The sequence below is a fragment of the Hetaerina americana genome, unplaced genomic scaffold (genome assembly GCF_022747635.1).
Source record: "Hetaerina americana unplaced genomic scaffold, ioHetAmer1.1.p SCAF_16, whole genome shotgun sequence".
NCBI classification, from domain to species: domain Eukaryota; kingdom Metazoa; phylum Arthropoda; class Insecta; order Odonata; family Calopterygidae; genus Hetaerina; species Hetaerina americana.
In genome coordinates this window covers 9,678,163-9,695,807 of record NW_027286719.1, presented here as the reverse complement: position 1 = coordinate 9,695,807, position 17,645 = coordinate 9,678,163, and the positions used below count along the sequence as shown (strand labels likewise).

Below are 17,645 nucleotides of genomic sequence, written 5' to 3'. Positions count from 1 at the left end.
TATCTATCTGTACTGGAATCTATCTCCCTTATTTTATCTTAAAGCCCCTGTTAAAGAAATCATACATGCTTTTCCTTCACGTTATTGTTTCCATCGGTGTAATAGTGAGGATTGGCGAGTGGCGTCATCACCGTATTCACCGTCGCAAAAATGAAGTTCTTGGAGAGTAAATTGTGGCTCAAGAAGTTGACGCATGCTTTTATTTAGGAGGAAATACTGGGCGAGATGCTAGGGCATCCGTTCCTCGATGGAGCCACCCCCAGTGGGCCACTCTCCGACAAACGTCAGGTAACAAGCCGTGAGGTGGGGGAATACGAGGGGAGGTGGGGAAGAGTTCGGTCCGATCCCTGGCTGCGGCACTAGTTGGCACATAGGAGCAAGCCAGAGTGACGGCGTCGTAGTGCGAACGCGTTGCGTCACTGATGACGGCCGATAACCATGACGTCACTTCCGCCCCCTTTCACCGCCTGCCGGAGCCATCCCTATTTGTTGGGCAGAGTGTTTGCGCCCTTAAAACGAAGGTATTTTTTGGTACCCCGTTTTTGAAATCATGCCTTAAGTAAGCTCGATCATAGTACAGAAGAGAAGTTCTGTGGGATTCACTGGCTGAACGGATGACTGCTGAGGTCATTACTACTTCGTTGTCAACTAATGGAATTGGTTCTTAAGGATTAGGGAGAAGAAAAAGTGAACTAAAACTTCTGCCGGCAAATGCAGACAGGAACTCATCATTTTGACATCCCATCCGATGGCCAACGCTCTTAGCGTGATGTGTTGACGAACCGATACACGCAGACTGAGACCGAAACGCTTTGCAAAAACAACATGTGATTTCCAAAATTGAGCTCGGGTCCTGTGACAGATCATGATTAGCCCAATTCGATTTATGATTGTTTTTCATTTTATACTTTTCGTGTGACAATAAAGCCTTAGGCTTAATATAAGTAAAGGTGTAATGGGGAATATCGCCCCCATACACATGGCAATAACTAGTGAAGGAGTGAGGGAAACTTCTTCATAATAAGGCAGCAAATGACGTAAGAATGAATAGAAAGGTAAGGGAAAAATATGGGCATATTAAAATATGTCAGGGTGTTAGAATGGGACTTTGTTGCAAATCATCATGACGTTTTTAATGCATTGAGTTCTTCATATTTAGAATCATTTTGGTCATCGTACATAATCTGCTGAGGGAAAAGGACAAAGTTTTGTTGTCCAGTTCCCACGTGGTACGGTAGGGAGGTGCTCACTATCTACATCTACATAATACCCCGCAAGTCGCCGCAAGGACGTGTGGCGGGGGGTGTTAGGTCACCACCCGTAAATAGGAACAATACCACTTTCAAAATCAACAACATGGAAAACTACACCCACAGCGGCGTTACACACTTATGCAAAAATCCCTTCATCCAACACTCATGCAAACACATATACCATGACACAACAAACAACTGCACCCCAGGATGCAGCAAGGAAGCCATCCAACAACGCGCAAGCCAGAACATAACAAGCAAGAAGGCGAAACTCCACCACCATATGAACATGAAACACAAAAGGCTCTCCTCCCCAAGGAGACTGTGAACGGTTGGGGATGCGACCCAACGTTGCAGGTAGCGGGCGGGTCCCCCCGCGGAGAGGGACGAGGGATTGCAGGGAAGACTTAAAAACAGATGAACAGAACACTAATGAGGTAATTCGGAAAGAATGGGTTTTGACAGCAAAACACACGAGCTCCAAAGAAACTGGGAGATGCCGCAACAGTAAATTTTAACGGAGTCATCCGCTAATGTGCATTTCAATCGAACGATTTCAGAGTGTAAAAATCATTCGCCTTGACCGGGTCAAGGTGAATGATTTTCACACTCTAAAATTGTTGCATTGAAAAACAGACGAGTTTAGTGAAAGAGCATGCAATTGAGAAGAACTAATTATTACCTGGACGCTGAGGGTGGCAAGTGGAAATTTTGCTATTTATAACCCTGCAGTTGCTATCCCGTATTGTCCGTGGGTGGAAGGAGTCCTTGAGTCTGCTACTTCTGCCATATATTTCCCGAATTTTATATGCATGATCCAAGCGACCGATGTATGTTGAGGTGCGAATAATTTGCGAGATCTCGGTGCTTAAACATGCGGATCTGAATTTATTTGAATATTTAAATCGTGCATTGAATCGTTTCTCTTCTAATGATTCCCACCCCAACTCAATAAGCATTTTAGTGACGCTTTTCGTTTTATCGTAAGAATTTTTAACAAAACGAGCTGCCCGGCGTTGAACCTTCTCAATTTCCCGAATGAGGCCTTTTTCACTCGGATCCCATAGGCTACATGCATATTCTAAATGAGGCCTTACAAGAGCCTATCTATCTTCGGGACATTAAAAAGGTGTCTGGGAAGGCAAGAAAAAACTGCTGTTGACGTCGTTACAGGTCGGCATGACATATATCGGGCCAAGTTGCGAATACTGCAAAGGTGAGGGTTGAATGTGACGGCCGGGTAAAGGCCTATTGGGAGGATGTAGCCTTTACATTCAATGACTATTTCCTTCCAATCTACCCCTCCCCAAAACTCCCTCTGCTGGCAACGAGCGGAATGACTCGTCTCTCCTGGTCCTTTCTTCCGCATGGTCGTGCGATGTGCTCCTGCGCGCGCCCACACTGATGAGACCCCTCCCGTCGCCGCCACCCTCCCTAACACCGACCCCTCCCTTCGCTCCACCCTGGCTCCCCGTCCAGCTGAGCCGAAGTGAGGAAAACCGGTCACTTCCTCCCAACAACTGCGTCACTCCTCGGGGCTCCTCACCTGTTGGGAGAAAGACGAAAGAAGTGCCAAGGGTCTTCTTTCTCTTGCCAGTCCAAACCAAAACAAGGGTGTGAGGAAGGGTGGTAGTTTTGGGAAATTATTGGGGTTGGCGGGGAGGGAGGGTTTATAGTCTTATGGGGGAAGTTAGACTTGGAAACTCGAGTCAAATGGCGGCATGGGGGTTGCTTGGGCTGGTAGAGGAGGGGGTTTGGTGTTAAAGGGTTGAGGATGGAGCGGGAGAGGGTTGAGTTGGAAGGTTGTATGGGTCCCCCACTGGAAATAGCAGTCGCATGCAGGCATTTCTCAACTCCATGGCTTAATTATGTCAGATATTTTTATCCTTCGGGGCGAAAATAGACATCGAGGGGTACTACTATATGTCGCGGGGCGCGCCACTGGGTCCGCCGGTGGCGGGGGCGTGGAAGGCGGGGGCGTCGGCCGCCGAGGCACTGTTTGCCCGGACGGCGTGTATTTATAAAGCCGAGCCAACTCCGCCCAACCCTCTGGCCTGGGTCCATTGAATCGGAAAGGGGGCTCGGAGAGGCTTCGGTGGCCGAGGGCCGCATACGCCGATGAGAGGGCCACGTCGCTTCCTGGGATACAAGGAGGGGGGGTTGCAGCCACCAAGTTTTGGGGCGTGCTGTCACAGGGCCGCGTTGTTTGTCCCTCGTTCAAACCATCCCTAGGCATGAGAGCGTTTTTATGATAGAAACTCGTCGACGAGTTTCCGGGAGGTGGAGTATCGGGAGAGAGGGAGGCGGTAACCCGTTGCAACCGCGCGCGAGTTTTATGTTTATTTCCCGTGCGAGAGGAGTCCCACAAGGTGAGGTAATTGGTCCGCCTGAGTGTGGGCACCGAACCGCCCAGTTTTTCCGCCAAAACCAGTTCTCATCCGTCCTCTGCTATGAATGACTGGTCTCGGCGGATGGAAAGAGGTGGAGGGTATGAGGAAGAGAAGTCGAAATACTTGGTTATGGTGGGGGGAGGGATTTGAAGAAGGGATTTTCTGGTTCATCCCGGCCATCCGGGGTCTCCGTTATTCGCAGAGGAAGAAGCAAGGAGGGATGAGAGGAAATGATGGTGGGCTGTTTGCTCTTTGCATGGGCGTATTCGTAGGGAGTCAAGACAGAAGAGGGGCGGCGGGGTTCGGCTGTGGGCGGGGTACAGGGGGGGGGGGTTGGCCGAGTCCTTCACCCCGAGACCTTGCACGGAAGACGTTCGCCCTTCGAAGGCGCGTTGGCCATTTCCCATGCCCCTCCTTCCCGCCCCCACCCGCCGCCTCCCCTCCGCCCATTGCCCTCCCTACTGTCCTCCCGGACACCCCTGCCCTACCCTCTCCGGCCTGCGTGCTCCTTCGTCCTCACTTACGTTATGTTGTTGCTGCACGCGAGCCAAACATTCTCGGCGTGTCTTCTCCTCCACGCCCCGAGTTAAATGACGTCACTTGCGAACATTGCCAGGGATTCGATGGAAAACGCGTTCACTACGTCTCTTGTTTGTTTGATGTTTGACGAAAAAATGGAGCGTGCGGAAAAAATTCCCCACCCAGAATGCTATGCGTTTTCATGCGCGGAGGGAGCGCTCGAGACGTTTATCCGGGGGTTGTTCCGATGAGGTGCCCTTTGGCCATTCCAGCCAAGCCACTCAACTTCGTTCGGATAGATTGTAGGTGTCTGCTTTGACGTCTTATCAACTCGGATTTTATGATGCACGAGAAGGCACTTTTTGGCACGCCGAAGGTCTCTTTAAGTTTCATTGCTTGTGGACATTCTGTTTGTGGAGTTCTGATCAACCCCAACCATATTTTTAATCGCAAATCAACCGCCTGTGTGTCATTATTTTATAAGGTCACACGAACAGTAAAATTTTGGCTCTACTCTCGTTATGGCTGTGTTTTCCTAATGTCTCTACTGTTGAATTTTGAGGTTTTAGATATTTCAAAAACAACTCCGTACAATTAGAAATGTATCTACAGAGCGTGTAAGGTTCCATCTGATGCCTGAATACACTGATGAATCATACTTTTACTGGAGTTAGTGCCTCAGACGGTTGGTGTTCTGATTGAAATTCGGGAGGCCGTATTTTGCTTCGATATTCCGTTTCCAATTATTTTTACGCACCAGTATATGGGGAGTTCGTCAACTTCCTTCCTCTTCCTTTCCGATTGTATGTTAAGCCAGAGTTCCCTTGGCGTTCATTGAGAAAATAATGACAATGTCGTTGAGTTTTTACTGAATATTACTTCTTACTAAGTATTACGGTCCGTTCCTAAATATTACCTGCCGTCGAGTAAACCGCAAACTTCCTGCAGTGTGGTATTACTGAGTAAATGATAGATATATTTCACCCTGGCGAGGTGGTATCATGATGGTAAAAGATGCGTCGAGTGTTGGTGTTAGCTGTGCTGTCATCCTCCCATGCATTCTTTTGCATTGGTGTCGAGGGTCATAAGCAAGTCCGGCGAGAGAAGGAAGATGAAGCCAATGCAAATGAACGACGTCTCGCGGTTGGAAAGAGCACGCGTGTTGCGCGTTATTTTCGTCTCCGGCACGGTTTTTATTTTTATTGGATTTTTAACCGTTTCCCCGTGTGAGGTGTCCCGTAAGATATTTTCACCGATGTGTGAAACTGCTCCTGATGACCCTGGCTCTAGGCGCCGACCTCAGGCAAGCGGCCACCGCGCTTCGTGACCACTTTTACGTCACAATACAAGTATCAAGACGCTGAAAGTTATACTAACTCTTTTTCAGACGGCGATGCTAGAGGGAACAATGATTGATTGATGACGGGTGTAAAACTTGCTTTGACGATTACATGTATATCATTTGTACATTATGTGTTCGGTAATAATTCAGTACAAATATGAGGCTTTAACATAATAGACAAAGCGCTTTCAAGTAAAATATTCCAAAAGCCATCATTAATGAGTTGGCACCTTCTGTACTGTGTTTAATGTAAAATGGCACCTTCATGAAAAGTGCATTGAGAAAAATGTAATTTTCTGCATGAGTTTTCGTAATACTTCTCGATAAATTTATTGAATTGACATGTAATTATTGTTATCTAAATGTACGTGCTCTTCCCGTGGACTGCTTAATGTATTTTGCCATAAAAGTTTTATAAGTGACAATAAAATGTGAAGCACGATGTCCCTGGGGTCCTTCGGAATTTCATATACGCATTTTGGTTGGCAGAGGGATAATTCAAAATGGTGAGGGTTTATGACAATGAAAAGGGTCCCACGGCATGGAGAAAGTAAATAATTCTCTTAAAGTACTATGTACCATTAATGCAAAGAGTTAACGTTTGAATATCCTGAATAATATAACTAGAGAAACAACTAGGAGCCTTCGCACTTGTCACTACTTTTTGTGTATGCATCTCTTGGATCAGGAAATGAAATATTTCCTGAAATAAGATGACTTTTGAGAGGCAGGATCTATATCAAACCTGCAAATTCATCAAAGTGAAAAAGAGAAAGGAATTGTGATGCTTTCTTCATTTTTTTCATTACTCCCTAGCCTGGGTAGACTTAAAGAGATTGAGGCCTTATTTCAAAGTAAAAGCCCGCCAATAGTGCTCGTACCATTAAAATAAATTTTTTATTTTCATGTAAAAAGTTTTGCAAATTTTTTCAATAAATTTGCATTTCTATGCTTTTAGTACAACATTCACTCCCTTGAGTGGCAACTTTAGCATTGCATTTTCTCATTTCTGTCCACTGTGTTTCTTTAATTTTTCTATTCTGTCCAAAAATTGGCAGAGGATTCATTAAAGTAAACACAAGAGACTTAAGTATAATTCCTCCGCGAACAGCCAAAACTTGAGAATTTTTGGCCAGTTGAACTTTGAAAAGTAATCAGCGACCTCCCTCTCTCTGTGTCTTCCAGGCTATACCCACCACCCATTCAACGGAGTGATATGCAACGATACCATATTAGCAACGGGTGTCTTCTCTTCCAAAGAACTGTGGAGGCTATCTAAAGGTATGTAATGAAGGTATATTGTTATGGTGGTGGGAAGAAAATGAAGAGTCCTTTGAAATGAAATGCTGATTGGTTCAGAGTTGGTTTTACCTAAGATAATACTGATTTTCCACACTAGCATGTTATGTCTCCAACAAAATATTTAGAGTTTTCTTAATTAATGAATGTGAAATGCGACTGGCAATGAAACCACAGAACATGTATATGTCTATTCAAAGCTCCTTCAATAACCAAATATCCGGCAAGATTACTATATACTCCTTTTAATTAACAGTACATTTTAGAGGGAAATGCATTAAATACTTTCTATGTACTATTCAAGGTTATATTAGTAATTATTTGGAGTATTTTGGAAACAATGTTCATTATGGAATTGCAGTATAAAATAGGAAAGGTGTTAGTTAATGTGTAATTCCACTAAAAAGGTAATATTGGCACCTTTCAGAGTTTGTAGGAAATATCTTAAAGGAGTTAGGTATTTTTGCTGTAGCTGAAAACCTTAAAATACTGGAAGTTCATTTATTTTTAAGCTTCACTCTCAAGGAATTTTAGAGTAACTGTATTAAGGCTATCATGCTAGAATTTTAGAGCTTTCAACAGGCCTCTAGAGGTCAATGTCTGTTTTACCATCATATGGTTTGGTACTGGATAATGAGTGATACATTTTAGCTAACACAAAGTGATTTTTATGAATTTAATTTTATAAAAAATGTAATCGCAGCCTCATAAGTTTTAAATGAATATGGTAGCTTTATGCATTGAAAAGGGACCACCTTGCTACTTAAATTAGTAAATGGGAATGATAACTTCTATTTCCAAGCCAATTGCTTATCTTCAGGTAAATGTATTAATATATGTGTGATTTTCTGCATGGGTTGATATACTTATATATAAAATATGTGATGTGTGTATTTCATTTATGTTGCATCTCAGCATCTAGTTTTCTCATGCCTTTGTTGTACTTTTTGACAAGTGTGAAAGTTAGATACATTTTCATTAAGTTTAAGAATCAGGCAATATAAAAATTTGTAATTGATTACAGTTGGAGAAACTCAACCTAATTTGATAATGAAGTCCAATGCCATATTTTATGTTCATTAAAAGATATGCCTACATGATCATTTAAGTTACATTTGTCGAATATTTGATTTATACATTTTTTACCCCATTTCTGGACCAGCTTTTTCCTCATTGGTGGTGTTGTGGGGGTCTCTGAGTTGTATATTAATTCTTGCAGTCCTTACTGTTTAAGCAAAATTAGCCCTTTTTTAGGGCTTTATCATGGGGGAAATCGAATTCGTCAAAGATGTATGGAATGGGATTGGCAAGTATTGACCCAATGATTGCATAATTGAAAAATAATTTTGGCATTGGCTAGTTTCTTGGTCCATTCACACCGTTTAAATATTTGTAGCATTCAGTGCACATCTTATTCAAATGTGTAAAACATTTAGTACACAAATGGCAATAGAAATTGAAAAGTATCCCTAGTACCATTTTCAATTACTTGCTCTGGTTCTTAGTTCTTGCTTCTAGATAATTGCATATTTTGTGTTTTATTGGTTCATATGTGATAAAAAATAAAAATATTAGTTATACAATATTTTTTATAACTGGTAACATAAACAATATAAGCTATCTGTTCAGGCAGGTTCTCAGATGGCTACAGATTCTGTGTTGGTACTTCATTTTTGGCTTTCTGTATGCATTAAGTATTTATATATCAGTATTTTCATCATTCAGCTATTGCAAAAGTCATGGTACTCATTTAGAGAATATTAATTCATGCATTTATACTACCAAGGTATTCATAATTGTTACTTAGCACGGTTACAATGTGCTAAGCTTGAATAGATTGCACCATTTCATGAAAATAATTAGTTAATAGGCTATTTGTTGAAATGAAGATGTCTTTTTATTTATTACAGCTTCTGTCATGCAGGGAGCGAATGGGATGCAGCCTCCAGTGAATACAATAAAAATAGAAAACCCTGGTTATTATTGTAACAGCTACACTCCACCGGCTCCTGATCATTCCTCCCTAATGGCTTCAGGAGTATACAGTAAGTCTAGATAATGCTCAAAGTAAATGGTCTAATGCGGAAAGTTCAGCATGTAAATTCACATTTCAAATGAGCAATAAGGTTTTTGTTATTGCAATGCATACATATATATATATATACATACATACATATAAACCATAAACACAGTAATCAACCTGAAGGTCGGTTTAGTAGGTGATGGTAGAGTTCACCCAGTACTAAGCCCTATACGGCGTGTGAAATTCACACATCAGGGTAGGGGGGCCAGTTCCTTTCCCTGTGCCGATTATGGTTTCCCAGGAAGATCTGGTACCCGAAAGTTCACATTAGCTGGTGGAGCTGCAGGTGCCCAGAGTGCCTTGCCCGGGAATCGAACCCGGGACCCTCCGGTCAGCAGTCCAACGCTTTACCCACTGGACTACCATGGGATAGGAACACACACAAATGATGAACACAAGAGAGGTGGGGAAAGCAGAATCCAGCAGAACAAGAATGTAAAAATATTTCCTAGACTGGGTTTTGAACTGAGTATTTGTTGGCCGTTTGGCGGGATTTCGTGTTTGAATGTGTATCAGGCCAATGTGGCTCGTCTTTTCTTATGGCTATGCGTGCCAAGAAACGCACGGTTGTTATCCTTTATGATGTTGTATGATTCCTTTAATACTATCCTTTCCTCTGTGTGTCTTGTCTTTTTCTTGTTTGGTGGGTGAAACAGCTCCCTAACGCCATCTCTTGGGCAAAGAATCGGGGCACTTGGTTGCATAAAGCATCGCAGATCTCAGTGTAAATTAATGTTTCCAGGATAGCTCAAGTGGTTAAGAGCCTCCGCTCGGCAAGTGGAAATATCCGGAGCTCAAATCTTGGTCTAGGTAAAATATTTTTACATTCATGATCGGCTGGATTCTGCCTTCTCCACCTCTCCTGTGTTCATCCTTTGTGGGTGTTCCTATCCCTTTTCCTTATATCTGTTTCTGTATTAATGACAATTTGTTCGCCAATTGGTGGGATTTCGTGTTTGAATGTGTGCGTGTGTGTGTGTGTGTGTATATATATATATATATATATATATATATATATATATATATATATATATATATATATATATACAAATTATTTTTATTATTATTATTAGATAATCTACCGGTTAAGGTAGGTTTTTAGATGGACAAAGCTACTAAATAAAACATTTTGTGACTCCTAACAAAACACAAAATCCAACATCTTACCCTATATCAGGTCCCTCTTCATCTCTGAGTACTTTATTCCTCCCTTCATCCCGTCCAACATCCCTATCCTGTTCCTTCCCTTTCCTCGCTTGCCTAACATTACAGTCTTCAACATCCTGCTGTCGGCCAATACCCCCTTCATCCACTTTTCCTGCCTCCAAAGGATTTCTCCCGACAAACCCCTCTCTTCGCCCACCATACCAAGCACTTCCTCATTTGTTTTCTTCTCGGTCCATTTCACCTTCTCCATTGTTCTCCACACCAACATTTCAAAAGCCTCCAGTCTACATCTATCCTCCTGCTTCAATGACCACGTTTCTGCCCCATACATAGCTACGCTCCATATCAAAGTTTTTACGAGTCTTTTTACGAGTTTTACTTTTCTTAACATCCTGACTAAACGTCCCTGGTATCAGCTCCCTCCTCCTTGTAAAAGCCTCCTTGCCTTGCGCAATTCTTCTCCTTACGTCCCTACTACATTGACCGTGTTAGTCCAAAACACTTCCCAGATACGTAAACTGTTCTACCCGCTCTAGTTTTTGCCCTCCCATTTAATTGTTTTGCTTAGCCTTTTTCTATCTAGAAAATCGCATAACCTTTGTTTACATAATATTTATTTTCATCCCATACCTGTCGCACTGAGTTTCCAATTCACTAAGCAATGCTTGCAGCCCCTTGGCTGACTGACAAACTAAAGCTTCGTCAACAGCGAACCTAACTGATTTTACGAATTCCCCGCCCACTTTCATTCCTACCTCGAGTTCTTCCGATGCCTCTTTGATCATTTCCTCTGCCTGCAGGTTGAACAGTAACGGTGATAATGGGCAACCCTGCCTCACACCTCTTCCTAACACTGCCCATCCGGACTCCCCGTTCCCCACTCACACCTGAGCAATCTGAGACATGTACAGGTCGCGGATTAGCCTCCTTTCCCTCCAATCTATTCCTATTTTCTGCAATATACACATTTGTTTTTCCCAATACACTCTATCAAACCCTTTTTTAAAATCTACGAAACAGGCAAATACCTCCTGGTTGTATTCTATATTCCTCTCGATTAATAATCTCATTACTGCAATGGCATCACGCGTACCCCTCCCCTTCCTAAACCCAAACCGATCATCCCCTAAGTAATCATTTGCCCTAGTTTCTATCCTTTTTTTTATGATTGTGAGAACAACTTTAGCTGCGTGGGATTACAAACTAATTGTCCTGTAGTCCTCACATGATATAGCCTTTACCATTTTCGGAATAGGAACTGAAACTGATCTCACAAAGTCTACCGGCTAGATTCCTTCTTCATCAATACTATGAATCAGCCCATATAGCCTCTTCCTCCCACATTTTCCTATACATTTCAATAATTCCGCAGGAATGCTATCCACCCCCACGGCCTTATTTAGTCTCATGTCCCTTAATGCCCTTTCTATCTCATTGTCTAGTATGCCTTGACCTAAGCTATCTTCCTCTACGTCATTTTCCTTTTCTATGCCTAACTTTGTTGGTCTAAGCTCTTAAATATACAGTTCTTCTATATATTCCTTCCATCTCTCTTGGATCTTTCCTGCGTCAACTATTACCTTACCCGCCTTATCTCTGACAGCTATCGTTGATCTCCCTTTCTTACTTCCCGATAAAGATTTAACTTTGCTGTACAGCGCACCGATTTCCCCCTTCTTCTGCAGACTTTCCATATCATCGCTATGCGTCTTCCACCATGCTTCTTTTGCTTTATTTGTTGCCCGCCTCAATTTATTGTTTAATTCTTTGTACTTCATTTTTCCAAATTCTGTATTTACATTCTTCCATTTTCGCCGCTCATCCATCTTTGTAATCATCTCATCCGTGATCCATGGTTTCCCAGTCCTTTTAGCGTTAACGGTTCCAATAGTGTCTTTTGCAGCTTTAGACAACCCTTTCTTGAAACTTTCCCATTTTTCTTCGATAGTACTTAGCTCTTTACCATCCTCCATGATTTCCTCTACCACCTGTTTGTATTCCTTCCTTTTCAAACCATTTAATGCTTCTACATTCCATTTTCTAACTCGCCGCCCCTGCCTTATCTTTTTGAAATGGACGCTACATTTCATAACAACTAAATTGTGGTCAGAGTCCGCATCCACTCCCGGGAACCTGTGCGAATTTATCACACTGTTCCTAAACCTGTGTCTAACCAGGATATAATCTAGCTGATACCTTTCTGAGTCACCTGGCATTTTCCATGTATACCTGCGTCTTTTGTGGTGTCTAAACCAAGTGTTGGTGATGACTAGCCCCTGTCTCCTGCAGAACTCAACCGCTTTCTCCCCGCGGTCATTCCTCGTGCCTAAACCGTAGTCCCCGACCTCGTCACCATCTCTTCCTTCGCCTACCGTCGCATTCCAATTCCCCATCACTATCAAATGCTTCCCTGCAGGAACACACGCGATTATGTCCTCTAACTGATCGTATATCCTATCGACCTCGCCTTCCTCATGGTTGCTCGATGGCATGTATACCTGAATAATAACCAAGTTCGTCGGTTCTGCTTTTATCTCTACTTGGAATAATCAATCCGTTACCTGCTCTATGTCGACTACGCTTCCTCCTACCTCTTCATTTAATACTGTGGCAACCCCTCGTTGGCTCTTGTCCCCGCCGCTGTATATTATTCTATACTTATCACTCCAGTAATCCCCGCTATCTTTCCATCTCACCTCGCATAGACCTAAAATATCTATATTTCCTCTTCCCATCTCTCGCTTAACATTCTCCAATTTCCCTGTCCTCATCATTGTCCTAACATTCCACCTTCCTATGCTAACTAATTTGGTCTTCTTCTTCTGCGTCTTCTGTCCTGCTGCTGCTGGTTTTCCCTTGCAAAGGTTTCGTGGGATGACAACCGCGGTAGCCTTGCCTACCCCGCTGCCGGGCACGACACACGGCAGATTGGGCCGAGCCCCGTAGTTGCCTGGACTCAAAATCTCTAAAATCTCTGTATAGTCCATCATGTTAATCTTGGGAATGATAATTGAGGTGGTTTCCCGTTGCCTTCCTCAATAGTGTTTTTAACGTGACACCATCACTTACTGGCCGCCCCACTGGGGTCAGACGCCAATTCAGCCACCTCACTGAGGAACAGACGCTGCGTGGAGTACCTTTCGTCTGGCTCCTAACCTTCGACCTATCTGGCATGGGTGACCCTACCAGGAGCAATAATTATTACTCCTGCCAGCACAGCTCTAGGGGTCATCGGAACCCACAAGCCCTTCCACCACGTCAAGGTTGTAGGCAGGGGAAGGATATATATATATATATATATATATATATATATATATATATATATATATATATATATATATATATATATATATATATATATATATATATATATATATATATATATATATATATAGATATTCGTCCGGAAAATCAGTGTATTGATTTTTTCCCGCCGCTCCAGCCGCGCCCAGCACCGCTCTGACGGGCTGCGATTGGAGGGGGGTATGTTGGCAAGCGACGCTGAAAAAGGCAGTCGGCTCTGAGCTGTGGTGTAGTGAGGAGCTCTGTTAACGCGAACCTCCACGCTCGACCCACGTCACGGAACGCGATGCCGAAGTTTTTGGAGCAGCGTTATTCCATCAAATTTGCGGTAAAGCTTGGGAAATCGTCTACCGAAACTGTCGGTATGATTAACCAGGCTTACGGGGAGTCAGCCATGTCCAGAAACATGATCTTTCGGTGGCACAAGATGTTCGTGGAGGGCAGAGAAGAGGTCGACGACGAACCACGGCCTGGACGCCCATCAACGACACTCACCGACGAAAATGTGCGAAAAGTTCGCGATGTACTGAACTCTGATCGTCGTCTTAGTGTTCGGATGATAGCAGAGCAGTGTGATGTGCCAAAAACAATAGTGCACGAGATTATTAGGGAGCAATTACAGATGCGAAAAATTTGTGCAAAGTTGGTGCCGAAAGTGCTCAGTGATGATCAAAGACTCAATCGTTTGGAAATCGCGACACAACTTGCGGATCACTGCAAAAATGGTCCACATTTTTTATAGAACGTTTTAGCGATAATAATGCGAAATTTTTTTAGCGATACGGGACTTTGGACGCTGTCAAGGAGGCCGTGACGATGTGTCTTCGAGAGGTTCCCGATGATGCCTTCGCGGGAGCGTTCCAGGAATGGGAACGCCGCTGGAACAAGTGTATCGACTCACAAGGGTCCTATTTTGAGGAATATTAGCTTAAGATATGTAAAAGTGTAATAAATTTTTTTTCCTGAGTTCAGTACACTTATTTTCCGGACGAACGTATATATATATAAATAAATAAATAAATAAATAAATAAATAATATATATATATATATATATATATATATATATATATATATATATATATATATATATATATATATATATATATATATATATATATATATATATATATATATATATATATGTATAAAAACACAGATGTAGATTTTTAGAATATAGAGACACAAAGAAAGGACACTCACAATTTGTTATTTCTATAAAATAACATATAATAAATATTTATATAAAATAACAAATTGTGAGTGTCCTTTCTTTGTGTCTCTATATTCTAAAAATCTACATTTGTTTTTATATATTTGTGTGTCGCCGAAGAGCGTTCCATTTCGAAGATATTTTATATATATGTATATATATATATATATATATATATATATATATATATATATATATATATATATATATATATATATATATATATATATATATATATATATATATATATATATTTATATATATATATATATGTATATATATAGGTATATATATATATGTATATATATATATATTTATATATAATCGGGGCGCTTGGCGACATATTAGGCCCACGGATCTCAGGGTAAATTATGTTTCCTCGATAGCTCAAGTGGTTAAGAGCATCCGCCCGGCAAGTGGAAAGATCCGAGGTTTGAGTCCCGGTCAAGGAAATATTTTTACTCTTGTGATCCATTCGATTCCGCCTTCTCCACCTTTATTGTGTTCGTCCTTTATATGTGTTCCTATCCCTTTTCCTTATATATGTTTCTGTATATATATATATATATATATATATATATATATATATATATATATATATATATATATATATATATATATCGTACAGAGCTATGCACTCAATTGGAAAATCTTCTGTAGGCACTTCTACGTGGGAAATGCCACATCTCAAAAATTAAAAGAAATATTTATTTAACATATTTATTTGTGGAAATAATGCATCTATATTTTTGCATTGTCAATCGTGATTATTTGCTAGCTAAGGTATGATAACTTTACACAAAGCTTGCAGGAAATAGAAATTTCATTCTATTAAAGAATAAAGGTTCTCTGGTCACTTCTGCTGCTAATCACATTCACTGCAAGTTAATTACACTTCTACAGGATTCAATTGATAAGTTTTCATGTTAATAATTAAAGTATAATTTTATGGTCCAAAGGAACATTTTGGGTAATATTTGCAGTTGGTGAAATAGATCTTTACTTGTATAGTGAGGAAAATCTATAGTGAAAAAATGATAACATTAATCTATAATATGAATTGCAAATGGTAGTTTTTAAGGTGGTTCATGGCAGTTTTCAGCTAGAGGGCAGTTTGAAGTCATCACTAAAAATTTGATAGTATAGTATGCATGGAAAAATTCCATCTCACTCCATTACAAAGCGGGCATGGAGGAAAGGCCATCCTGAAAAAAGCTCTCATAAAAGTTATCTTGTAACAGTTGATGGCCCACTACTGTTTTCTCATGATTGTTTATCCACCCAGGTCCTCTGTCACTGCCCCGCAGTTCACAAAGCCCTGGAGGGGAGCCCCGAAACAAGCGCCTCCGCCGTTTAAGTTCGACTGAAGAAGAGATGGACCTGGGTGGGGGAGGAGGGGGCAATGGAGGCCCTCCACCATCGGGAAGGGATAAGGGAGGAGATGTTCCCTACTATGGACAAAGCCCTGCTTCTCTCTCCAGCCAGGCTAGCTGGCACTCGGATGTTGACCATGGTACGCTACCGAAAAATCCATTACATGATCTAACATTGAAAATTACTTACCTGTTACCAATTATCCAACATCCTGTTAACACCCTGTGGAATATTTCCAAGTGAATTTTCATTTTGTTTAATCATAGTAGTCAAGAGATTCATATGAATTGGGAGGGAAGGGAAACATCTCCTTAGTGATATTCCTTCTTTTCCTTTTTCTTTGGGTCACACATCCACTCTAGGGAATCATATTTTTGCCAGTTTTATCAAGAGGTAAAGAGTTTTCATGCTGATATGAATTTAAGTATGTGCTCTTCAACTTTAGTCCTATTGAATGCAAGCATGATAGAATCTCTTTACTTTTTCTAGTTTGTACGTTTTGAATTGCTTTTTGCAGAAAAAATATATGAAACAGTTTCTACTGGAAAAGTTTGTTGCTCTAATGAAGTTTCTGAAAAGTGTCTTGCTCTTTTGCTCATATGATAATTATGCTTTAATGTTATGTAAGAGGACAAATAAAATGGTCCAGAAAATGCTTGCATTTGCTTTGCAAGAAAGAAGTCTCCAAATGAAGAACCCAATTTTCCTTCTCTCCGGTGGTAAGCTATGGTTTGCATTAGATGAAAATATTAATTTGAGAAATCTATAATAAGATTTTTGTTGTTTGTGTATATAGTGTGTTTGTTCAATGATTGGTCTGTTTTTTGAGCCTGAAAAGAACTGCATGATAATGCTTGATTAGAAAATTATTCCTTCAAATGGGAGTGTTTTATTTGAAGGTAAACTATTTTGTGCTTTGAATAGTCCAAAATAAATGCCTACCAAATAAAATCTAGCCTAGCTCAGTAACAATGGTTTTATGATCTGTAACAGGTGATTACTCATTTGCCAAGAATGGGATGTTTTTTGGAATGAAGACTTTTAGAAAGGCTTTATAAGTGCTTCATAGTCCCTTAGTACTACAGAAGCCACACTAAAATTGGTTCTAAAATCTACAGAACTATCAAAGGATGTTGCCTCAGTTCTTAGACTAGTGTAGAATGCAGACGAGACTCCTTAGTGGAACGATTGCTTACAGGTCCACCTTCCGTGCATTCACCCCACCTGGTGCATGCTGGGAAGGTTGTGAAGCCTGAGACGTCGAGCTTTTCTCCAGTTTCTAGCGGGGCTCTACCCCCGGTTAGAACGCCAAGTAACGAGGAACCTATATCTAGTCATGAGAACCGTCACCCAAGTCGGACTGTGGTTAGCCCCCATGGTCGGGAAGGTAGGTGGTGCTAGAAGGAACCTGATGGGGAAACTGTGGGAAGTTGAAAGGGAAAGAAGGATCCCATCGCAAGGGAGATTTTTAATGGAGTGATCTGAGAATAAGATGATTAAGAATATTTCCTCTGTTTCAAACACATTAGATTTTTGACTTAGAACTTTCAGGTGTTGGAGGCCTTCTGAGTTCTTTACCAAATGCAGGTGATTAAGAGTGAGCTAACACCCTCTGATTGACACCATATCCTTGTGCCTTTAACCACCTTTAATGGCCTTTAGGACTGAATACCCATTTCTTTCTTTGATTCCTATTAATGATCA

At 41.4% G+C, this 17,645-nt stretch overlaps 1 protein-coding gene across 7 annotated transcripts in view; it reads left to right on the top strand.

Moving 5' to 3' along the window:
* NfI (Nuclear factor I) overlaps window positions 1-17,645 on the top strand; it is a 408,654-nt gene that overhangs the window by 357,096 nt on the left and 33,913 nt on the right. For 6 of the 7 annotated variants that reach the window (XR_011700587.1, XM_071584089.1, XM_071584086.1 and 3 more), the window contains exons 6-8: window positions 6,690-6,785; window positions 8,714-8,848; window positions 15,853-16,080. Coding sequence is in view for 6 of the 7 variants with exons in the window: in XM_071584089.1 (XP_071440190.1) it covers window positions 6,690-6,785; window positions 8,714-8,848; window positions 15,853-16,080 (459 nt within the window). In the remaining variant the exon portion in view is untranslated. The remainder of the gene's footprint in view (window positions 1-6,689; window positions 6,786-8,713; window positions 8,849-15,852; window positions 16,081-17,645) is intronic. The other variant, XM_071584091.1, reaches the window with a different exon arrangement.